Source organism: Myotis nattereri (assembly GCF_964212035.1).
Source record: "Myotis nattereri genome assembly, chromosome: 3".
In the NCBI taxonomy this organism is placed as follows: domain Eukaryota; kingdom Metazoa; phylum Chordata; class Mammalia; order Chiroptera; family Vespertilionidae; genus Myotis; species Myotis nattereri.
The window spans coordinates 183,412,269-183,437,402 of record NC_138077.1 but is presented as its reverse complement, the minus strand read 5'-3'; the positions used below and the strand labels follow the sequence as shown (position 1 = coordinate 183,437,402).

At 52.9% G+C, this 25,134-nt stretch overlaps 1 protein-coding gene across 1 annotated transcript; it reads left to right on the top strand.

Moving 5' to 3' along the window:
• Positions 1-1,404: 1,404 nt before the first annotated feature.
• On the top strand, positions 1,405-22,346 carry SLC5A9 (solute carrier family 5 member 9; the record flags this gene model as incomplete). Its single annotated transcript, XM_081087685.1, has 14 exons — positions 1,405-1,560; positions 3,145-3,216; positions 4,240-4,344; positions 4,655-4,819; positions 5,570-5,675; positions 6,450-6,530; positions 6,824-7,029; positions 7,195-7,330; positions 8,169-8,276; positions 10,711-10,861; positions 12,606-12,774; positions 16,139-16,354; positions 17,851-18,016; positions 22,138-22,346. 14 exons carry the CDS (start codon positions 1,405-1,407, stop codon positions 22,344-22,346), a joined length of 2,046 nt encoding a protein of 681 aa, XP_080943811.1.
• Between the last annotated feature and the right edge of the window lie 2,788 nt (positions 22,347-25,134).

Genomic DNA, 25,134 nt, shown 5'->3' with positions numbered 1-25,134 from the left:
GTTCCTGGTTTTAATGATGCTCTTGCACACCGGTTGGCCATCACAGCCACTCTCCTGCTGTCCCTCCAGCCTTGCCCACCTCTGACAGCCCCTTTCTGCTGCTGACTGTTGCTAGTTTGCAACAACAGAGAAGCCTTGAGTGGGGGCTCTGGGCTCTGGGCTCTAGGGCTTCATAATAATCTAGTGCTACTATGTCAATGCCTTTCCTGCTCTCTCCTGGCACTTCCTGGGCTCCGGATACTGAACTGCCTGGTGAGCTAACAGATTGGTGGCTGCTGTGGGCCCAAACCTGCTGGCCTAGGGGAGGGAAGTGCAGGGGGTGGGGCTTAGCCTCAGGCATCTGGAGGATGGGGTTGGGGGACAGTGTATGTGGGCAGTGGAACCCTGAGGGCCAGGGTGGCCTCCCTTGGTGTGTAAGGGGGCATAGGAGGAAGTCACTCACTGGCACTGAGAGGTGGGGAGGGCGCAGGCCATGCTGACTGAGGACACAAGCTCAGAGTCCCTTAGCAACTGGCCCACCATCACCCTGAAGGTCACTGAGCCCCGCAGCTGGGACTGGAAAGTGGCCGCTGGGGTCACAGGCAGATGGTGTCCCCTGGGCGCAGGGTGCTCTGTGTTGTTTTCAGGGGCGCTCCTTTGTCCCAGTGCGGGCAGGTGCTTGGGCTGAGCTGTGAATTCTGCCCGTGCTCCTGGCTTCAGGGCCCTGCACTGTAACAGAAGGGAAGGTGACCCCCGGCTGGGCTGGAGGCAGGAACAGGTGAGGGGGATGCTTTGCAAGGGTAACAGCAGGCTCCTTCCGCTCTGGTCTCCGCCCGCTGGGCAGAAGGAAAGTTGCATATAGGTGACCAAGAACCTGGATCAAGTCCAGCTCTGTCTGCCTTTACGTCCCTGAGCGACCCTCCCCTCCCTGGGCCTCAGTTTCCCCTCCACACAAGCAAGAGCTGGAACACTTGACTTCTGAAGGGCCTTCCAGCTGCAGGGTTCCAAGACTCTGCTCCTCTCCTTCTCCTCCTCTTTCTCTTCCTCCCCTCCTTGCCTTCCTCCTCCTCCTCTTCTCCCCGTGGGGGGTGAGAGAGTTTGTGCCTTGGTGCATGTGCCTGTGTGTGCCTGCCTATACCCGTGTGTGCCTCTGCGTGTGTGTGTGTGTGTGTGAGTGTGTGTGTGTGTGTGTGGTGGGGCAGGAAGAGAAGAGGGAGAGGAAGGGGGAAGGGGAGAGGAGGGGGAGAGGGCGGGGGAGAGGGAGAGAGCCCACAGAGGGGAAAGGGTGGCCAGGATTTACCTGCCAGTGGGGCTGGGCTTTCTCAGCAGTTGATGGCACTGGGCTGTTTAATCATTAAAGGGAAGGAATGAAGCCAGGAGCGCCTCAAAGTCCAGCCGGGTGGTGAGCGGCTCTCACCAAGGAGCATGGAGCTGGCAGCGCCAGGGCTCGGAGCTTCAGGAAATGGGGTCAGGACTGCGGCAGCTCGGAGCTCGGCACCGGGCCCCGGGGCCAGCCTGCACGCCTACGACATCGGGGTCCTGGTCGTCTACTTCATCTTCGTTGTGGGCGTGGGGGTCTGGGTGAGTAGCTGTGGAGGGTGGGAGCCGGCAGGGGAGGCAGAGCCACATTCTCATCTCCAGCTGGCCGGGGGGGGGCGGGGGGGGGGGGGGCTGGGGCAGGGCTGGGCAGAGGAAGGGGTGGGAGTGGAAGGGTCTCATCAGCCCCCCGTCATAGGCAGCAGACTGGAGCCGGAGAAGGGTGTGACTGGCCTGAGGTCACACAGCAAGCCAGAGGCAGGCCAGGCCTGAGGCCGTCTTCTGACTGCCTGACTCTGTGCACCTGCTGCCTTCGCCCCACCCTCCCTGGCCACCCTGATCCCATTCCTTCCCTCCTCACCAAGCTGAGATGCCCAACTCCCCGGATGCTTGACTCCTGGCCTACCCCACCTTTCACTAGTTAGTGTTGGGCAAGAAGCAGAGCTTTCTAAAGGAGCCGGGCTCCTGTGTTCACGGGAAGGGAGCCCGGCAGACCCCAAGGTCCTTCTGTGGTCCATTGTCCCCCTAAGCCTCAGTGCCATAGAGAGGCAGGCTCTGAGGCCAGCGAGCCCTGAGCTCACACCCCAGCTCCAGCATCCCCGCGTGCCCTGGGAACCTCCGAAGCGTCTCTGAGCCTCCGTTTATCATCTGGACAATGAGAATAAGGACCACAGCCCAGAGCAGGCACAACCCTTCCGTGACATCTGGCTCAGGGCCTGGCACACAGGGCAGCCATAAAGGGCTGCTGTCATCACGGAAGTATTGGAGAGAAATGCCGGAACCTTTAGACTCTGCTGCGAGCCAACGGTGCCTGGAGCCCCAGCTGGTCACTGACGAGGCTGTGGCGAGGGCAGGATCCTTCTCTGGGCCTTGGTTTCCTCATCTGTAGAGTGGTGAACAGTCCCTGCCTCCCAGGGCTGGTGTGAGGAAGAACAGGCCACACAGATGACCCCTGGCTTGGCAAGGGGGGCAGGGCAGGGGGAGAAGCACCAGCTCCATGGAGGCTGGACAGGTTGCTCCCTGACTTGGGCCTCGTGATTAATGTGTGAAATTAGTGTTTGCTGCTCCCCTGGCCTCCCCGAGGACCAGAGGTGACACTGGGACGTTTGAGGGAGGGTGGAGCCGTCACCAGCCCTGCACAGAGATCGCTGCCCTGTGGCTGATCAGTGACGTTTCCTCCGGGGAGAGAAGCGTCTACGTCTCCCTTTCCTGCCTCCCCTTCAGTGCTTCTCCCTCCAGACCCAGTCGGAGGCCTGGCAGCATCTTAATACCAGCTTTGCACTTACCCTCCCCAGTGAGGAGTCCCGGGGGAGGAGGGGACAGGTCGGTCTCCCTGCAGCTCGGACGGAGGGGAGGAAGGGCACCTGTATGCGCATGCAGCTCTGTGCCATGGCGGGGGTTGCATGCCCTCACTGGCTCCTGGCTCTTCACACTGGTTCTGGGAGACATGCACGGAGGCTCAGAGAGAGGCTCAGAGCACCCCAAGGCCGCGTAGAATAAAGATGATGAAAACCTGCCTCAGTTCTCCCCTCTGCGTCCACAGAGCCTGGGCCGAGGGCGGGGAGTCTGGGTGAGGGCAGAGGCTGGGGAATCTCGGGAAACCCTCACCTCTGGCCATTTCCCTTCCAGTCGTCCTTCCGGGCAAGCCGAGGCACCATTGGCGGCTACTTCCTGGCCGGGAGGTCCATGACCTGGTGGCCGGTGAGTTGACCTTCTTCCCTCCCCTTCTCCCCCATCCAAGTCCTCCTTTCATCTCCCACCTGTTCCCAGGAAACAGCCCCAGGTGGGTTTCCTGGCTCTGGGCTCCTTCTCTCCAGTCCCAGTGCACCTGCCACCTGAGCGACCTTCTTCTGAACACCTCCCACAAGCGTCCACTGGCGCCCTCTCATGGCCGCAGGCTGGACCTACAGGGATGTGGTCCACAATGTTGTCCTTGAAAGCTGGGTGGCACTGGGCAGATGGACTCACAGACAGCATGACTGCTGAGCTGGAGGGGTGGGGGGTTCTGGGGAGGGGAAGTGCTGGAGGGACCATGGGGCAGTGTGGGGGGCTCGTGAGGGCTCGCAGGAAGCCTCTGACCTCCAGACAGTGGGAGCGGGACCAGCAAAGATTTTCTTGGGAAGGTGACACATCAGCTTATTACTAAAAAGCAGGTAAATGAGGGAAATCATAGATGTAAACCCCCCACAGCCTCCAGGAGCTGATTCTGGGACCCTTACGACCCAGGATCCCCATCAGCTGACCGTGTTATCTCCCCTCCGTTTCCCCTTCCTCCTCTCTGGGGGCCCTTAGGTCCATGGCCTGAGTCAGCGCTTCATCCTCCCCGCGTGGACCTGCTCCCCGTGGCTTCCTTCTTTCCCACTTAGCTACTCCCACTGGGAGGCCAGGAGCCACTGTCTGTTCTTCCTAACATTATTTCCTTTCTTTGTAAGTTGGGAAGATTAATACTCATCCCTGCAAATCTTTGTGGAGATCAAGTGATTATCACACATAAAATACACGCAATGCCTCGCACGGCGCCGGGCATACAGCAGGCCCCCACTAGCTGTCAGTTCCATCCCTCTTTCTCTTTGCTCCCCATTTCCTCTCCTCCCCCTGATCTCAGATTCCATGAGTCCAGGTCCTCTCTCCCCGCCACGTCCCAGCTTCTGAAACTCATGGGAGACTCCAGGTTGAATCAGATGAAAACTGACCCCTGATTCTTGACCCACCTGTGCCTTGCAGATCGGAGCATCTCTGATGTCCAGCAATGTGGGCAGCGGCCTGTTCATCGGCCTGGCTGGGACGGGCGCTGCCGGAGGCCTTGCTGTGGGCGGCTTCGAATGGAACGTAAGGAAGCTGGCCCAGGGCTTCTCGGGGATACTAGGGGTCTGAGCCCAACCCGCCCTACCCGCCCCACCCCTGGCCTTAGCCCTGAGAGGACCCTCAGATGTGCTTGGGGAGAACCCATTTTATGGATGAAGAAACCAAGACCTGGAGAAGATAGAGGGACCACTGGCGGTCACACAGGACTGAGATCAGATCCCGGGTCCCTTACCTCCTGCTCAGGGCTGTCCTCCGCATGGCACCGCCTCTCCTTAGGGGACACTCGTCCATTTGCATCCAGGACATGAACACCAATTTCTCTCCACTCTCCCAGGCAACCTGGCTGCTGCTGGCCCTCGGCTGGGTCTTCGTCCCTGTGTACATCGCAGCCGGCGTGGTCACGATGCCGCAGTACCTGCAGAAGCGATTTGGGGGCCAGAGGATCCAGGTGTACATGTCTGTGCTGTCTCTCATCCTCTACATCTTCACCAAGATTTCGGTGAGTACACTGCAGTGTGGCCACCCTGTCTCCGAAAATGCTGAGTACTGGGCACGGCTTATTGCTGGATGGATGGATGGGGTGAATGAAGAATCAGGGAGAGCATGCGCCCCAGCTGGTCACTGACGAGGCTGTGGCGAGGGCAGGATCCTTCTCTGGGCCTTGGTTTCCTCATCTGGATGGATGGAAGGGAGGATGGGAGAAAGGAAGAAAGAACCCATGTACCTTCAGCGCATGCTCTCCCTCAGTGGTAGGTAGTCAGAGATGGATGATGTTTGTTGAGTGAATGACAGTCCCTCCATTCAAAGACCTCACAATCTAGAGTTCATTCATTTCTTTCATCTTTCTATCCCTGATTCTTCATTCAGCACCATGCATTAGTTGCCTAGAATGTTACAAATAAAGGTCCTTATTCTTTCTCCATTGACCTAACCTTAGAAAACAAAACTGCGTCACATGATTTGCCCAGAGGGCCAGCTCTGGGACTGGAACTGAGGCTGGGGTCCTGTGACCCATCCATGTGTCCTGCCCTCCACCATGTTGTAGCCCTGTAATGGGTTCATAAAAGTCATGGACTGGGACCACCTCTGCTCTGACACCTCCATGGCAGCTCAGCGCCTGCATGGCCCACCTCACCCGCTAAAGGCTTGTCCTCACGGTGTGAGGAGGGCTGACAGCAGCTGGTACTGCTGAGAGGGAAGGTGACACCCTGGGGCCATACCTGGTGACCTCCCAGTCGTGTCTCTACAGACTGACATCTTCTCTGGAGCCCTCTTCATCCAGATGGCCTTGGGCTGGAACCTGTACCTCTCCACGGTGGCCTTGCTGGTGGTGACAGCCATCTACACTATCGCAGGTAGGGCTGGGGGAAGGTCACCTCAGGGCGCAGGGCTGGAGCAGAGGAGACATAGAGGCAGGGAGAGGTGGAGAGGGAAGCCCGGGGCCACCAGGATACAGTGGGAAGAGCTGGAGGAGAGAGATGTCAGAGGGAGGGCAGAGGACGAGAAACAGGAAGAGCCAAAGACAGAGACAGACAGAGAGGTAGGATCAAGGGAAAACGCAGGAGTGACGAGAGGCACAGTGACCAGAAAAAGGGGACACACAAGGGCAGGAACAGGAGGCAAGGGCCAGCCCAAGGAGGCGGGGAAGGAGAGGCCCTGAGAGATCCTGAGAGACCCTTCGTACCCAGGAGCAGGGCAGGGCTGAGGGGACTGTCACCTGGACCAGACTGCAGGCTGCTTCAGACTAAAGCCACAAAGCCCCTCCTGCAGAGCACCGGCACAGGCCTGGCTCCTGGGACGCGGGGGCTCAGTGGGCCTGGGCGGACGGGAATGTAAGTGGGTGTCCAGGTCGGGGAGGGGCGTCCTGGCAGAGTTACCAGCTCACAAAGGGATAGACTCAAGATATTAAAGAGGCTTTGTCCAGGCAGCTGGGTAGACGCTGTCAATGGAAAGAGCTGGGCCCGAGCACCTGTGACTGACCGGCCTCCCCCGGGCAGGTGGGGCGGAGGGGAGCCCACCTGCTGAGAGGGCTCGGTGTCCTCTCTGGTCTCTCCAGGGTGGCACACGCAGGGCGGGCGCAGAGAGGAAACCTTGGTGCTGACTGATGAGCCCTCTCCTTGGGTCCCCAGGGGGCCTCACAGCCGTGATCTACACGGACGCTCTGCAGACGGTCATCATGGTGGGGGGAGCCCTGGTCCTCATGTTTCTGGGTAAGGAGAACTGAATACACCCCACCTTGCCCCTAAGTGCCTCTCTCAGCCAGTGTGGCTCCTGTCACCTCGTGGTTTGATCAGGACTTCCTGGGGCATGGAGCCATACCCGCCTCAGGGCCGGGGACATGCTCTCTATGCCAAACCAGCAGCGCCCCACAGCCCATTCACATTTCCACATCTCGGGCCAGTTCCAAGCCCAGGGACTCCACCCGGGGACTGGGAGCTGGGGAGCATGTGACAGACTCAGTGGGGCTCAGGGCTGCTTCACTCACTGAGGTCTCCCCCCACAGGCTTTAAGGAGGTGGGCTGGTACCCGGGCCTGGAGCAGCGGTACCAGCAGGCCATCCCCAATGTCACAGTCCCCAACACCACCTGCCACCTCCCCCGGCCTGACGCCTTCCACATGCTTCGGGACCCTGTGAGCGGGGACATCCCTTGGCCAGGCCTCATTTTCGGGCTCACGGTGCTGGCCACCTGGTGCTGGTGCACGGACCAGGTGATGCCCCAGCCAGGCGGGCCCCACCCACCTTGAACTGGGGTGGCTCCTGCGGGGAACTGGGCATCTGGATGCAGGGGGTTGGGACTTGTTCTGGGACCACCACAGGGGCACAGGCAGTGACCCCGTCAGAGCCCACCTGTGGCCTCCGCTGTTGCCTTTCAGGTCATTGTGCAGAGGTCTCTCTCCGCCAAGAGTCTGTCTCACGCCAAGGGAGGCTCCGTGCTGGGCGGCTACCTGAAGATCCTGCCCATGTTCTTCATCGTCATGCCCGGCATGATCAGCCGGGCCCTGTACCCAGGTGAGAGCTGGAGCAGGCAGGGCCTGCATAGTCCTTAATAAGAACAGGGAGTAGTGCCCGGCCAGTGTGGCTCAGTTGGATGAGCACTGTCCTGTGCACCAAAAGGTTGCCGATTGGATTCTTGGGCAGGACACATACCTGGATTGTGGGTTCGATCCCCTATTGGGCCACATACAGAAGGCAACTGTTTGATGGATTAAAACAAACAAACAAAAAAGAACATATAATAGTATGTTAACCTTTGTGATCCAAACTACTTGAGTAGAAAAATTTGCATCGGAATGTCATTTTAAATCCTGTTTTTCTTTTATAAGGAAAAGACTAGTAAAGCGTTCTTGGTGCCTTCCAAGGACATTTGCCTTTTATTAGGATATAAAGCTTAAAACAGTGATGGCGAACCTTTTGAGCTCAGCGTGTCAGCATTTTGAAAAACCCTAACTTAACTCTGGTGCTGTGTCACATATAGAAATTTTTTGATATTTGCAACCATAGTAAAATAAAGATGTATATTTTTGATATTTATTTTATATATTTAAATGCCATTTAACAAAGAAAAATCAACCAAAAAAAAATGAGTTCGCGTGTCACCTCTGACACACGTGTCATAGGTTCGCCATCACTGGCCTAAAAGCTAACAAGTCTACTAGCCTTGTGGGTAGTATATGGCAGAGAAAGTTACCATAGTAAATCCTGGTACCCAGTCAACCACCTGCCCCTTGACCCTCAGGCCCAGCACAGTCCCCAGTGGACACTTCCCAGTGGGGTCAGAAAGCAAATACTGGGCCATCCCGAGAAGGCCCTAGATTATCGTCTCTAACTGCCATCACCTATTCTGCAGATGAGGTGGGCTGCGTGGACCCTGACATCTGCCAGAGAGTCTGCGGGGCCCGAGTGGGATGCTCCAACATCGCCTACCCCAAGCTGGTCATAGCTCTCATGCCCGTTGGTGAGTCCCATGTCCTCGGCCACCAGTCACCCCCACCTCCAGCCGCCTCCAATCCCCACTGCCCAGGAGAGGTTGCATTCAGGATGGACATAGGCAGGGAGAGGGAATAAAAACATTCACATCCCCATCCCCTCCCAGTACACACACACACACACACACACACACACACACACACAGGCATCCATGAGGCACTGCTCTGTGCCCTGGTCCCTGAGATGCAGGGATAAAGGGCAGGGCTCTACTCTTGGGCTCCACGCAGTCTCCAGGGTACTCAGGGTGTAGAGGCCACAATACAGGGTGACCAGTGTGGGGCCACGGTGGAGCTGGGGGAACCCTCAGGACTACCTGGCTCACTTTGGGGGAGTGTAGGGGCAGGTTTCTCAGAGGAGAGGACATGGAACTGAGGCCTGAGGAGCACCTCAGGCAGACAGAGCTGGAGGGCGTGGGAGACGTCATCCAGAAGGAGGGGCTGCATGTGCAAAGGCCCGAGGCTGGGAGAGAGAGCATGAAGCTTGGGCTGAAGGTGGCCCATATGGGCTCAGATGCAGGAGGACTGGAGGCAAGCATCGTGGAGAGGAGTTGGTGGCCACACCTAGAGCAATGGATGTCAGGGAGGGGGGTTTTAGGCCAGCATCCATGATCGCATTTGTGCTTTGGGGGACCACTCTGCCTGGGGTTCAGCTTAGGGGCGGCAGAAGGATAATTTAAAAGGGGCCTGCAGTGGTCTTGGTGAGGGGTGATGGTGGCTAAGACCAGGTTTGTGTTTTAGAGATGGAGAAAAGAGGTTTAAAAGATATATATGAGTCAGCATTGGCAGGACTTGATGACTGATTGTATTTGAGGGACAAGAAAGACGAAGGGACCCAAAGGGGACATGGGAGGAAGGCAGGTTTATGAAGGGAAGTAGGTGAGCTGAGTTACCCCCTCCCCTCACCACCAGTAGAATAAGAAATGAATCAAACAAATAGTAGAGAAAAGGAGGCAGGGGAGGCCCAGCAATGACAGAGCAGCCATAGAAGGAGGTGGGTGGGAGGGGAGCCCAGAAGGGGTCTGGGATACCTCTGAGGGAGGAGTCTGGTGTGGAGACTAGAATGATATCCTATATAATAAAGAGGTAATATGCAAATTAACCCTCATGCCATCACAAGATGGCTGTGCCCACAGCGGAGATGGGGTTCTTGTAACAAGCCATAACAAGTGATCATCAGTGATCTGAGGCTGCCCAATGGGGCTTGATGGGGGACCTTAGGCTGTGCCCCCTTCCTGGCGGGGCTTGACGGGGGACCTCAGGCCATGTCCCCTGCCCTGGTGCCGGGCTGGGGGACCTGAGGCCATGCCCCTGCCCAGGGGCGGGAGACCTGAGGCTGCGTCCCCCCTCCACGGCACTGGGCTGGGGGATCTGAGGCTGCGCCCCCCACCTGGCAGGGCTTGACAGGGGTGGGGCCGGCCCGTTCTCAATCTTGCCCAATGGGGGTGTGGTCAGCTGAGTCTGGGTCTCATGTAATTTCGAGGCACACGCGGGAGGGCGGGGACTTGACTCTGGGTCCTATGGCACACCCCAGACTCTGACAGGAGGAAGATTTTCATATACATTTTACTAATTTTCTTTCATCTCTGACATTTCTATTATAGAGAAAGGGCAAATAGCAATATTAAAATATTTGCTCTAATTAATTCCCTTTTAATGTGCGTGGATTTCATGCACTGGGCCACTAAATATTAATAAAAGGAAGAATCAGCGCCCCAGAGGCAGATGCTGGCCTCAGTGTGGGATGCCTTGAGTCTTCCAGGGAGACATTCAGGTGGTGGTGAAAGATTTGGACTGAGGGCGGGGAGGCCAGAGGTGGGACCGGGTGGGGGGGTCCCTCCCTGGGGTGAGCAGTCATTTTCCTGGAGGCTTGGTCATGAGAAGCAGAGACTTCGGGATCAGTGGAGCCAACCTCTTGCTGCAGGAGGAAAAATTGGCCCTAATGTGAAGGACTCCCTTAGTTCAAAGATCACACAGCTGGTTGCCTGCAGAACCAGGAAACAAGCCTGGGCTTCTGCTTCCAGGCCAGGGCTTTGCCTGGCGCCAATTCAATGAAAAAGGAAAACACTGAAAACGTTTAATAACATCACTTTCTCCCCACCAGCGACCACTAGCAAGTGTCTGCCAGCTCTGACACCCACACGAGATGTCAGGGCTGTCACACCCCTTCCTGGGGAGGTTTGGGGAGGGCCCTGGCTCCCCCAAGGCCACAGAGCAGGCAGCGGCAGGGTGGGGCCAGAGCCCAGTGCCCAGCCCCGGGTTGCTTGTCTGCTGGGTGGGAACCTCAGCCAGCACCTTCCCCATCCCACTTCCACCCAGATCCTGGCTCTGCGGGCGCTGCAGCCTCCATGGTGCCCGGCAAGGCCTTCACGGCCAGTTGTCCACGGAGACCTCATCTCTCCCCAGGTCTGCGGGGCCTGATGATCGCCGTGATCATGGCCGCCCTCATGAGTTCGCTCACCTCCATCTTCAACAGCAGCAGCACGCTGTTCGCCATTGACGTGTGGCAGCGCTTCCGCAAGAAGGCAACGGAGCAGGAGCTGATGGTGGTGGGCAGGTGCGCTGGCCCGTCCTGGGGCGCCCCTTCCTGCAGGCAGACCCTCTCCCCTCTGCTCCCTGCCTGGCTTGCCTGGGAGGTGTGGCTGGGTTGGGTCCAGGACTGGCAGTCAGAGCACCTAGTTCTAGCACCAGCATCCTCCCTGACCTCAGGTAAGTCCCTCCTGGCTCTGGGCCCCACCTCCCCGTCCAGAACAAGGAGAAAAAAACTCTCTTCCCCGCCTGTTCAGCTTTCTCTTGCAATTGATCAACAGGGTCAATGAGAAGCTGACAAAGACTCAAACAGTGAAAGGTGAACTGAATAAATGGGAGGAAGCTCGCAAGCGGCTCACCCTCCAGGTCTTTTGGACCAGCTGCTTCCCAGGATATCAGAAAGGCCTTAACTTACTCCATCAGTCTCACCCAGAGCATCCCCATTGGGTCATGCCTTTGTGCTGGGGACACAGGGAGGACTTTTATGGCCCTGCCCTGAGGATGGAAGAGTTTAATGAGAAAGGCAGTAACACGGGCAGTGCAATGAGGGACCTGCATCAGTGAAGACATTTGTACGAAGTTTGTCTCCAAAGAAGGCAGAGCCTCCAACACCAGGCTAAAGAGTTTTCCTTTACCTTTTTGGAACCAGTTTCATGCTTTTCAGAGTATAATGGTGGCTAATTTTTCTTTGTCGCCCCAGGCTGGGGATTTGTAGTTTACATAGAGTTAAGGGGCTCTTTCTGAAATCTGTGGTTCATAACTTAAGGCTCCATAAATAACTCAGGTTTCTGGACTAACGTGTTCATTCCCCCCTTTGGGAAGATGGTCTTTGAGTTTAGGTAACTTGCTTTTTTCCACCTCCCTGCCTTTACATGCACTATTCCTACCACCACAGTGCCTTCTGCCCACAGCTGCCCAATAGAGTCCCGCTGCCTGCTTGCTCATAGGTTTTGCTTGCAGGACAGATGGTGCAGGCGGGGATGAGCAGGAGGGAGGTCACTTGAGTAACTGCTGCTTTAGTGGGGGCCTGAGAAAGAGACAATGAGAAGAAAGAAGAGGAAAGGATTGGTGTGCTGAGAGATTTCTAAAAAAGTGTCCTTTGATATTTGCACACTAAACTGCCAGGTTTTTTAGACACTTATTTCATCAACCAGTGGGGTTCTGGTACCATCTGCTGGCCATATGCATTATTGCACTCAGCACATCCAAGAAAAGTTTTTCATCAACCTGGTCACACACCTGCAAAATCATGCATGGAGTGCATTTTGAGGACCTGGGTCTGAGCCTGGATCAGTTGTGGGGGAGTCAGGATATGAAAGCGGAGTCTTTTTTCTGAGCTAACTGGCAACATGAGGAGGAGACACTTAGAGTTGGAGAAGCTTAGAGAAGGAAGAAGTCACTGGAGTCTGGAGCCATCCTGGAGAAGGGGGCTGCTCTGCACAGGATTTGGTGAAAAAGAGAAGGAAAGGCATCCCAGCAAAGATCCAGAGGTCATTTACTGAGATGGGTGGTGGGGTTAAAGGTATGGATTCCTCTCTGAAGAGCAGGTCTATTTAAAAAGCCTTGACCTCTTAGGTCCTAGAATTCTGATATTCTGGGATTTCAAGAGTCTAAATTTCTGGACTCATCCTTTGGGATTCTAGTTCCTAACATTCTCTGATTCAACAAGAATGCATTTCCCCCCCCTTCCTGGCTCCCAAGCATCACCTTCACCCTACCCCACGCTCTGCCACCCTGAGGGCTCCTCACAGCACCCTGTGCCCTCCTGGCAGAGTGTTTGTGGTATTCCTGGTCGTCATCAGCATCCTCTGGATCCCCATCATCCAAAGCTCCAACAGTGGCCAGCTCTTCGACTACATCCAGTCTATCACCAGCTACCTGGCCCCACCCGTCACTGCCCTCTTCCTGCTGGCCATCTTCTGCAAGAGGATCACAGAGCCTGTGAGTACAGCAGTTCACTACATGTTAGGAGAGCTGGTCTGGCCTAACCTGGCCTCTCTGTGACCTTGCACAAACCAACTGCCCTCTCCTCACCCATAGCATCTGGTCTAGATTCATTCATTCACTCAGTAAACATTTATCAATCTTGAGGTTTCTCTATTTCTTCTCATTACAGCAGTCCCTTTAGCATTTCTTGTAATGCTGGCTTGGTGGTGATGAACTCCTTTAGCCTTTTTTTCTTCTTTTGTCTGGGAAGCTGTTTATTTCACCATCTATTTTGAATGATAGCCCTGCTGGATAGAGTAATCTTGATTTCAGATCATTGCTTTCCATTACCTTGAGTACTTCATACCATTCCCTTCTGGCCTGTAGAGTTTCTGATGAGAAATCAGCTGACAGCCTTATGGGAGCTCCTTTGTAGGTAACAAATTGTGTTTCTCTTGCTGCCTTTAAGATTCTCTCTTTGTCTTTCATTTTTGGCATTTTAATTATGATGTATCTGGGTGTGGGCCTATTTGGGTTCTTCTTGCTTGGGACTCTCTGTTTCTCCTGAACTTGTGTGACTTTTTCCTTCACCGGGTTAGGGAAGTTTTCTATCCCTTGCTCCCTTCTTTCCCCTTCTGGTACACCTATTATGTGAATATTGTTACATTTCATGTTGTCCCATAACTCCCTTAAGCTGTTCTCCTGTTTTTTCCATTATTTTTTCTTTTTGGTTCTCTGATTGAGTGATTTTTTTCTACCCTGTCTTCTAATTCACTGATCTGATCCTCAGCTTCCCCTAATTTTCTGTGTAGTCCTTTTAATGTGTTCTTTATTAGTGCTATATCATTCTTTATTTCTGACTGTCCTTTTTTCATAGTCACTATATCTTTTCTCATGCTATTGAGTATCTTTACCATCATTATTCTGAACTCAATATCAGATAAATTTCTTATCTCCATTTCATTTATCTCCTCTTCTGGAGAATTCTTATTTTCTTTCATTTGAGGGTTGTTCTTTTGTTTCTCCATTTTGGCTGCTTATTTGGGTTTGTGGCTGTGTATTAGGTAGATCTGCTCTCAATCTCTAGTGCAGGATATTATCAAACATTGTTTCTGACTAATTAGATCCGGCAAAGACTCAAAGCCTCCAGAGACCTGCCTCTGCCTGCAGACTGATTGCATTTGGTCTTGAGTAGCCCTCAGGCAATCATCCACAGGTGTGGAAAGAGGTTTTCCAACAGGGTGGGGCAATTGCTTCTGCCTGGAGGCTAACTGTTATTCTCAGTCTCTTAATGGGCCTCACAAACTCCACACTGTGCGGCAAGGGGTTTTCCAATAGAATGAGTCAACTGCCTTCCCTCCAGGCAAAAACCACCTGGATAGCAAAGGTCTACCTGAGAAAGATGACCTCCCCAGCATGAGGGAATGATTCAGCACAGGAAACCAGGGTGTCTGCTTTCTGAGCTCTAGCCCCAGAGCCCCCAACCCTGGCTTCTACTTACACAGCTTCAGTCCACTCTGCCCTTCCTCTGCTGGAGCACAAAGAGAGTGGCTTCACGTAAAATTTTGTGCATTGGTCCTTTAAGAGAATCCCTGCATATCCAGCCATCACTCCCTGGCAGACAGCAACCCTGCTGCTTTTCACAACCAGTTGTTTTGTGGCCACCTTTCTCAGTTCTGGTGCTCTCTGTGGGGGACCCAGATTGGGGATTAGACCCCAGATTTCTCAGTGGCAACCCCCCACTGAGATATTGCTACGGAACTACAGCTGCTTTCTGTGGGAGCCAGTCCAGCCTTTTCACGCCTCTGCCCTTCCTACCAGTCTCGATTTGGTCTCCGCTTTCCATCCTCGGTTCTCTCCAGCTGTCTTCATTTGATTATTTGGGTTTTTATTTTTTATTTTTTTTGCATTTTAGTTGCAATTCCAATTTGGTCCTAGAAGCATGTCTGTGTAGCATCCACTTAGTCTGTTGCCATTTTTAATCCCAGTGCCCTCTTGTGGACATTTTGAGAACAGCACCCAAGTAAGGGATTTGTTGCAGTGGTGCCCTCTTGTGGATGTTATGAAAACAGCACCCTAGTAGAAGAAAAAAAACATTTATCAATCTGGGATGCCATATTTATAAGGTTCATATAGGTCTGCCATCACTAGGCCAGCCAGAAGGAAACATAATTCAATAAACAATAAGAAGAAAGACTAATGGCTGCTAGGATAGTAAAGAACAGGAACACCTAACCTATAAGATGCCTCGGAGAGGGTCAGGGAAGCCTTCCTGGAGGAAATAACATCTTAGCTGAGACATGAGGAATTAATGGGAGGGGGAAGAGTATTTCAGACATGAGGAACAGTGTGTGGAAGCTCAAGACAGACTAGAAGATCTCTAGACTCTGTTTTATCTCTAACATTATAAGGGTTTATATGCAGGCAAAAAGATAGCAATGATAATGGTGAAATGAAGTGTGAACTTGCAGGGGTGCTTACACACGTGTTATTCATGAAACTGCACTGAAATCTAACAGAAGCCTTGGAGGAGCTCGAGGTAGGACTATAACCCTGATTACTCCCCAGAACAGTTTAGAAAAACCCCAGATCTTCTAGCTATACAGTCCAGATCTGGGATCAGGAGGAAAGGGACATCATGGACAGGACTGCACAGGAGCCACATGAGAGCCTAAGGTCATGGCCAAGGAGATCATAGGAACGTCTCTCCCAATGGACTACGAAGGAAGGTGTCCACTGGTGCCTTCTGTTGGCAGAGGTCCGATCTCCCCGCTGATAGTCACGGTGCACAGCAAAACCCAATTGAACTATGGATGCTTCTGCTCATTGCAGAATTTTTGAAATCTAGATTGGCATCTCAATTTTAAAAATATAACTCTTACATAAGGAAACAGAGGTTAGGGTTGAACAGTGTTATAAAGAAGACATGGGAGGTGCCAGAGCATATATATATGGAAAAAATAGAAGTAACACTGATATCTGATTTATCATAACAGAAAGTTGTTCCTTGCTTATTACAAAATCCCATTTCATTCTGCTTGAAGATTAAGCATCTACACTTAGTACTTATTCATTTCTCCTATCGTTGCACCTGAGAAAACTCTGAGTCAGCAAGGCTGAATTACGGCATCAGTTATTCTGGGATGGAGGCGGGGTCCAAATCCTGGTCCATCTGACTCAGGAGCCCATGTTATTTCCTATACCCCACTCTGTCTGCCTTTACGTTAGGACAAAGCCTTAGCATTAATTCACTCCTATGGACCAGCAAACACAGTAAGTAACAACCAGTGGGAGAGAGATTTGGGTGCAGAGTGGTTTTAATCTTCCTAGGGCCTCCCATCTGGATCTCACCCCTGCCTGGTCTGCCCTCTCTCCACAGGGAGCCTTCTGGGGCCTCATGTTTGGCCTGGTGGTGGGGTTCCTGCGCATGATCCTGGAGTTCTCCTACCCAGCCCCAGCCTGTGGGGAGGTGGACCAGAGGCCGGCTGTGCTCAAGGACTTCCACTACCTCTACTTTGCCCTCATCCTCTGCGGCCTCACTGCCATCGTCATGGTCACCGTCAGCCTCTGTACAACCCCCATCCCTGAGGAAAAGGCAAGTGGAGTGGTCATACTAACCCTGTCCCCCCGCCCCAATGCCTCCCCATCCCCACCACCAACTTTTACTCCATTGGGTGACAATCCTACCTATTGCCATGCAGATGTCCCGGGGAGAAGGAGCTCATTGGGTTATTAATTCCCATCTGAAAAGTAATTCTTTCAATTGAAAGGTTCTCAGTGAGCATCTACTATGTGCCGGGCCTGTGTTGGAGTTACAAAGATGAATGGTCTCCCATAGCATCTGTCCACAGTGAGGTGTATAGGTGGCACAGACACCCATATAAACAGTTGCTCTACCAAGAAGAAAAGCAGAAATCCAGGTCTCAAGGCTGAGCACAGAGGAGAGGCAGTCACCCCTGGGAGAGTTCCTGACAACCCACTTTGATTGGATCTAGAAGAATGAGTAGGGATTGGTTGAAGAGTCAAGAAACAATATATGAGAAAAGAAAGAGAGTCTACCAGAGTAAGAGCTTAATTGGGAGTTCTCCCCTCTCCCATGCTGACAATTTACCTGTCCTTGGACATGAGGCCCAGTCTTCAGTTCTGAAATCTTTTATTTTCTTTAGAGAAAAAGAGCATTCGTTTGCTCCAGCTGCCATAAAAAGGTACCACACACAGCCTGGGTGGCTTAAACAGCAGGAATTTATTTTATCACAGTTCTGGCGGCTAGAAGCCTGAGATTGAGGTGTTATAGGGTCCTCTCTGAGGCCTCTCTCCTTGGCCTCCCCCTGTGCCTGTCTGTGTCCTAATCTCTTCTCATAGTGACACCAGTCCTATTGGATTAGGGCCACTCTAAACACCCCATTTAACCTTAATTTCCTCTTAAAGACCCTATCTCCAAGCACCAGCTCATTCTGAAGTACTGGGGTTTAGGACTTAAACACATGCATTTGGGGAGGGGGACACAATTTAGCCCGTAACAGCGCCCATGCCGGAAGCTGGGCCCTGAAACACTGAGCGGAAATCAGTGTGAACACCCCTCACCTGTGTGGTGCCTTAGAGGTTACAACTCTTACCCTGGTGGCACTAATTTCTACAAACAAGCATGTCGTTCACAGGTGAGCCAGGGGAGGCAACTCGCTTTATTTCTTGCTTCACTTTTGCAACAGGCTCCAGGCTGAATCCCTTCAATTCTTTCTAAATCCCAGGACTCAGAGTCTCTTCCCTGTTCCCAAAGTCTGCAGTGACTCTCCATTGCACTGTTTTTAAGAGCAATCAACTCCTAGCCTGACTTTGGAAGCCTTTTGTCATGGGGTGCCTGCCTGCCTGCACCTGACTTTGTGTGTTTCAGCACGTGGCGTGGCTCAGGGAGAGCAGGCTTTCAAAGGAAGTGGAGGCCAAGCGAATAGCCAAGCCTCGCCTCCCAGCTCCACCCTTGCTCCTGGCACCCCTCCCTGCTCTGAGGTTCCCCCATGAGGGGCCCCTCTAATTTTACAGCGTGACTTCCCTTCAAAGGGAACTGAGTCAAGACAGCGTTTCCCTTCCCTCCAGCTCGCTCGCCTGACGTGGTGGACACGGAACCACCCCCGCTATGAGCTGGAGAAGGAAGCCCATGAGGACACACCAAGGACATCGGAGATGGAAATGCCACCTGGCGTGCACCCTGCAGGAGGCGGGGGGACCCAGAACCCCAGCCAGGGCCCGGAGCAGCACGGAGGTAGGCTGAGGGTGTGCTGGGGTGCTATCACAGAGGAGTGATGGGGACAGATACTGGGTCACAGGTCCCCTAAGACCCCATCTTAGGACGAGTCTCTGTAAGAGTCCATACACTATCTTTGCTCCCTTCCCACATGCCTATCAAACAATGTGAGGAATAAGACAAGTAAGGCAGATGGGAGCCCAAACATTGCCCTCATTACTGATAAAGTGCAGGTGGAAAGAGCTGGTTTATATCCACGGGAAGGTGCACTTCCTGGCACTGAGCCCCAGCATTAGACAGGGGGACCCATCAGTCACCTACCCATGAGCACTGCACTGCCCAGGAGGAGGGTGGGAGTGAACCAAGTGAGCCCTCCTTATCCTTCCCAAGCCTGCCACAGGAGGTCCCTTCACCTCTCCGGGTGGAATGAATCTAAGGGCAGAAAATCAAATCAAATCAAAGGGTGTGACATTAATTGAGTCCCATCCACATGGAAGGAAGCCTCAGGTATGGCAAAGAAACAGCCCCCGCCCCCTCCCCACACACACCCATTTTATTATTTATTTCCTATTGAGCTTAATAATCTGCCTAGAATCACACAAAAGCATGGTCATCTTCACAGGAAGAGAGCAGATGTGTCTGTACAGGGTCCGCCTGAGCTGCTGGTGGGCCATACAATCTGCCTCCTGGAGATTCTTTTATTATTATTATTATTATTAATTTTTAATTTTTATTTTAAAAAATCTTTATTGTTGAAAGTATTACATATAACCCCCTTTGTCCCCCATTGACCTCTTCCAGCCCGCTCCTACCCCCCACCCCAGACCCTCATCACCCCATTGTCTTTGTATATGGGTTGTGCATATATGCATACAAGTTCATTGGTTGATCTCTTCCCACCCACTAACCCCTGCCTTCACTCTGAGGTTCAACAGTCTGTTCCTAAATGTATTAGAATATATATGAATTCAATGCCCTTCAAGACCACACAGTCTGAAGTCGGAAGTTGACATAAGACATACTGTAGCTGGTTTAGATGCAATGCGTCTATGAGCTCCCTGCAGGGCGCTTGAATACCAATGTTAAGGTATTCTTATTTAGTGACACCATAGAGATTTCCCAAAGTGTAAGATTCCCAAGGAAAAACTAATGTCAGCAGTGGTAAAATTGTTTGCAATTTAAAGACCCACGTCAATTTCTCTTGCCCTGATGAGTTAAAATTTTAATGAAATTTAAGTCCTAAATGTACTTCCTGCCTCAGATGGAGGAGCCCAGTGCTGGGTGGAGTTGGGGTGCCTTCAGAGGCTGCCCTCTCCCACTGGGGTAGGCAAGAGCTCCATCAGGGCTTCAAAAAGCGTCTTCATTCCATCCCCAGCCACTGGTGTGACAAACTTAATAATTCCAGCAAGTTTAAGGCATAGATAACGTTATCCAAGCACCGGTTGTTGGCCCCACACGGCTGGCAGCTACGCCACTTGGCTCCCACGTCTTTGCCGGATTCTAGGAGCCCTGAGCTTCTCTGAGGCCTGAGAAGCCTCCACCACTCTTGAGCCCTTCAGCTTTGCTTAGGACCCTGACTCTACAGAAACAGCCACTTGCCTAGAGGTTATGACATCATAAGCTCCAGAATATGAGCTCTACTGACACCTAAGATCCAAGCTTCTTTTTGTATTTTCAAGATCCAAGCTTCTTGACCAATTGATCCACTATTTTAAAAAAACTATCTATAATGGGGAATGTAATCTTTTATAGGCTCACTTTTATAAGCACCAATGAAGCTTGAAGTAACCAGCCCTAGTCTAATCTGGTGCCCCAATTTTGCTTTGCAACATGTAACTCCTTAACTCCTTTTCGAGCTTTGTGGTCCATCTGCCAGATGTTAGGGTCTCAAAACTGTTTCTCATCCCTTCACCACCAGGACCAGGTCTGGTCCCTATAAAATGTATGTTGTGGAAGAAGCAGTCTGAGAGGACAGCTCTTTGCAGGCGAGGCAGCTGCCGAGAGGAGGAAGGAGGAAGGAGGAAGGGAAGAAGCCGAGAAGGTAGCTCCCAGAAGGAAGGAGGGTACGGCTTGTACTCTCCCCATCTCAGCCCCATGACTAGATGGATTTGCACAATCACGGGCATCCCTGCCTGGTGGCCCAGGTCCAGGACAGAGCCTCTCTCTGGAGCAGCAGAGAAATGACTGCTCCCTGTGGGTGCCTTGCTCCGAAAAGAGACAGAGGAGGCACTGAGTCAATCAAGTTCAATGAGAGAAATCCCTCCCACCCACCAGGAGGAGGGGAAGGACAGGGAGAGGCAAGAGCCTCTTCCCTGCCAGGGGACATGGGGGGTGGAAGAGGAAGCCTCGCCTGCGCCACACTCAGGTTAAAAAGTGAAATGGCCGTACACTTCTGAGTCCTAAGAACAGGAACTCAAAGACAAATTTAAGAACAGCAGAGCAGATCCAAAGGAAGGATGCACATCCAAGGCTACAGAGAGGTTTAGCTTTATTAAGTAACTCAAAAGGGAGTGCTGGGACCGGCTTGTAATAGAGCTTAGTGCACTGAGAGCTGGATTCGTCTTATTCCTCTTCGTGCGGCTTTGCGGCTACATGACCGTAAGCAGGTAGCTTCCTTTCTCCAAGCCCTTTCCCTCCTCTGTACAATGAAGGAACAAGACTACATGGTAGCCAGGTCTTCGTATCCCTGAGACTCCATAGTCACATTGAACTCACCAAGTGCCAAGTTCCAAAGCCATCCTATCTAATAAAGAGGGAATATGCTAATAGACCCTCATGCCATCACAAAGATGGCGGTGCCCACCGCCAATAAGGAAGGAATATGCTAATTGACTGCCACACCCTCAAAGATGGCGGCATCCACAGCCACAAGATGGCTGGCAGGGGAGGGCCATTATGGGCAATCAGGCCAGCAGGGGAGGACAATTAGGGGTGACCAGACCAGCAAGGGAAAGTAGTTAGGGGTGACCAGGTCAGCAGGGGAGGTCAATTGGGGAGGACCAGGCCCGCAGGGGAGGGCAGTTAGGAGTGACCAGGCCAGCAGGGGAAAGTAGCTAGGGGTGACCAGGCTGGCAGGGGAGTGGTTAGGGGGTAATCAGGCTGGCAGGGAGAAGCAGTTAGGGGCAATCAGGCAGGCAGGCAGGCAGGCGAGCAGTTGGGAGCCAGCAGTCCGGATTGTGAGTCGGACATCCCCCAAGGGGTTCCAGATTGGAGAGGGTGTAGGCTGGACTGAGGGACACCCTCACCCCCGTGTATAAATTTTATGCACTGGGCCTCTAGTGAAGATAATAAAACATTTCCAGTGGGCTGGGTTCAACCTCAGTGAAAGGCTTTTTATTTGAATTTTATTTTAATATACTATCTGTTAATCCAAAAGGACTTTGATAATATTTATTTTCTTTATTCATTCTTTTAAACTTAGCTTTTAATGAAATGTGCTCCCTTTTAACTCAGAGTGAGCCCCTTCTCCAGGCTGGCGATGTCATGTGCATGTGGCACAGTCTTGGGCACATTCAGAGCATTGATTTCCCCAGAACCTGTCCCACTGCTCAGCACTGTGACTCTTTAAGGTGCTGTCAAATCTACATTCTCATTCCATGAATGAAACAACTTGTAGAACAGGGCACATGCCACTAACCTATTTGGGAGGGAAAGACCCTGGGCTCAGAGAAGCTGAGCAGTCTGCATGTGGCCTCAGTCAGGGGATGGCAGGGGCATGGAATGTGGCTTCCAGCCAGTGCCCTGCCCACAGCATTGCGTCAGCCTGTCTGGCTCCACTGCTGCCTCCTTCCTGGGTGGGGTGATGCTCCCCACTGCGTCCTCATGTGGCTCTGTGATCTGAATTGGGATGAACAGCATTATCCTCGCCCCTTAACACACCACCATGGAGATGCTTCTGCCGATGGTTGGGCGCGTGGCCAGGGTCAGAGCTCAGTGGAGTCCCAGATCAGCATCCAGGCTGTGGCTAGTAGGAAGGACTAAGGTGATTGTTCCACGGCCACCCCCCTCTTTCTGTGCACTCATTCTTTTCTACGGTTTGTCCCCCCTCTCTCCCTCCCCTCCTCTCTCATCACTCTCCTTTTCGACCTTGCCTTGCCACTCCCTCCTGCTTCCCTCCCCCTCTGGCCTTTGTCCCTCAGCCCCTCGCAGGTCCTGTGGAAAGCTGCTCTGGGGCTGGTTCTGTGGGCTCTCTGGGGTCCGGGAGCCAGCCCTGAGTCCCGCGGAGAAGGCCGCGCTAGAGCTGAAGCTGACCAGCATTGAGGAGGAGCCGCTCTGGAGACGCGTCTGTGACATCAATGCTGTCCTCCTGCTGGCCATCAACGTCTTCCTCTGGGGCTACTTTGCCTGACTTTGCGGACCTGGCTTCACCAGATACATGAAACACAGCCCAGCCTGGCTGGCCACAGACAGGCCTGCCTCCCACCTGCTGTCCAAACTGCAGACCACCCAGGCTGAGACTGCAGGACGCCTGGAAAGCCCCGGGCCCAGCCTGCACGCGTGGCCAGTGGTGAAATGGAGGCCCAGAGAGAGCGCTGGGCCTGCCCTGGGTCACACAGCAGGATCCTCCCTGGTCTCCTGGCTCCAGCTCTCTTACCATTGCATTGCCTTAAAGTCCTACCTCAAAAACACTGTGTCACCTTCTTGGTGAGTCTTCTCAGAGGCATTTACTCAACATGTGTCTTGAGGTTAGAAAGTGAAGGATATGAGAAAAGGAATAGTGAGCAAGTTGCAGAAATCCACGTGCATCTTTGCTCACCCATATACCTTCCTTCTCCCCCTTCTCCATCCTTTCCATCACTGGTTCCCAATCCCCCGTCAACTATTCCTGGCAGGCATGTACCCGGAAGGACCTTCCACTTCCACTGGGGGCTCCATGTGGTGGCTGCCAGGCCCACAGGAGTGAGAGCCCCGGTGGGATCTAAGCATGGCGACAGGTGGTGCTCGGTGAAGGGGTCTGGGGTAAGGAACCCTCCTTGGCACTACTCCAATATGCCTCTTCCCGATCTCACCTCCAGACATGTGCACATCTCCATGGCCTTGAGGACCTGAGGGAAATCATGCCACAATCAGGAAGCAAAAAGTAGAGGAAAATGTCTAGATTGGAGGGTCCCGTGGGCTGGGCCATGGCTGGTCCAATTGTCCTCTTTGTATGTGAGAGCAATGGCACCCTTCCTTCTGGGTGCATGTGACTCCTCACCAGGGGTTCACAGGTGGCACCCAGAGCTTGGGCTGCATGTCCGGCCCTCCGTGCCCTCTTGCCCAGGTGCATCTGTGCAGGGCACCACCTGCACACCGTGAGTGGCAGCTCTGCCATGCTGGGGAGTGGCTGTGGCTGGGAGGTCAGCAGAGGTCGCTCAGGAATGAGGTTCCCTGCTGAACTTGGAATTTCCTCGCCTCTTCCCTGGATGGCCGCACTTGTCTCTTAACTGTTATCTCTGTTCTCGGCCTCTCCTCTTCCAACTCACCTTATGCCCTATAGCAAGAATAATCTTTGTAAAAACATCTTGTGTCATGTTCCTGTTCCAGGTTCCCTCTGAGCGATGTTTCCTAGCTAAGCTGAGGCCTTGCTAGCAAGACTCCCAGGGTTCAGCCTTGGGCTCCCTGCTTTACCCCAGTCAAAGGTAACCTGTGCTCTGCCAGGGTTAAGAGCAGGGACTTGGAAACCTGAACTTCTGGAACTAAACCTTAGCTTGCCACTTGCTAACTGGATCATATTGACAAAGTAGCTTAGCCTCTCTCTCAGTTTTCGTTCTACAGAATGGGGATGGCAATTGCAGTTACTTCATAGAGTTGAGAGAATCATATGACTTAATTCACATAAAGTTTTTAATAAAGTACCTGGCACATAATTACAGTGCTCAATGAACAGTCACTATTATTACTACCATTAAAAAGTAGCAGGTAAGGGGCACACAGGAGGCCTGGCACACATAATCATGATATTTTAGAGCGAGCACAGCATGCTGTCAGAGCAAAGGGGAGGGGCACTGCTTTTTCCTGAGGAATCAGGAAAGGCCAGATTGGAACTGGACTTTGGAGGATGAACAGGAGTTTTCTAGGAGGAGTCATACAAGGTAGAAGGACAGGGTGTGCAAAAGTGCATGCAGAATTCCCATAAAATAGGGATATTTACTCATTTGCAAATACCAACCCTATACATTCACTTTCCCCTTATATATCATGCCTCTCTCTCATCTCTAAGACAGTAAGCTTTCCTGACCAGGGACAGGAGAGAATGGGCATTTGGCCACTGGAGCAGTGGCTGTGGCCGCCCCACTCATGTCCCCAGGCACTCACCAATCCTGTGTTGGCAACTTCCTGCTGAAGCCCTTGCAACTCTCCCCTGAGGGCTTTCTCTGGCTGTAGACAAATCCTGGCTGCCTGTAGAGAACAGTCTGGAAATGCTGGGAATTTGGAGCCTGGGAGCAGCCCTCAAACAGTGGCAAACAGAGGGAGTCCGTGGCTGAGCACTGCCAGTCCCGGCCCATCCAGAGGGACAACTCAGAGGCTTGATCTAAACCATCTCCAGCGGTTCTCAGGGGACCGAGCCCCAGCCGCCCAGTGAGCCTGCGCATGACCACATCTGAAGAGCGGCCTTCCCTTCCCTGTCTCATGCCCCCTCTCTCCTGCGTTGTCTCCTGGGATCCCCTTCCAAATAAACCACAAACTTGCATCTGGTTTCATGTACTGCTTCTGAGGAAACCAAATAAGAGAGTCTTTTACAACTTGAGGGTGCTCTGTCCTAGTTTAATTTTGCTATAAGTTGCTCTGTGACACCCTTCCCCCACCCCACCCCGGACTCATACCTCAGTTTCGGCATCCTTAATGAGAGAGGTTTAAATTATATTAGATGAAATCCAAGAAGCCTTCCAATGCTGACATTGTGTGCTGATTCATTCCCACATTTGTCTCCTTGGGGCTGGGGGCGGTGGGGGGGTGGAGGGGGGAGTGGAGGTGTGCAGGGGAAGCCAGCTGCATGCCAGCCCACTTGAGTAGAACCAGCGCAAATAGAAAAACACTGAAAAGTAGTTTTCAGAGAATTGAAATGGGTTTGCCAGGAGCAATAATAACATTAAGAAGTAGCTTTGGACTGTGAAAGGGCAATGTTTAAAAACAAATGGTGCTCTTAAAAAGAC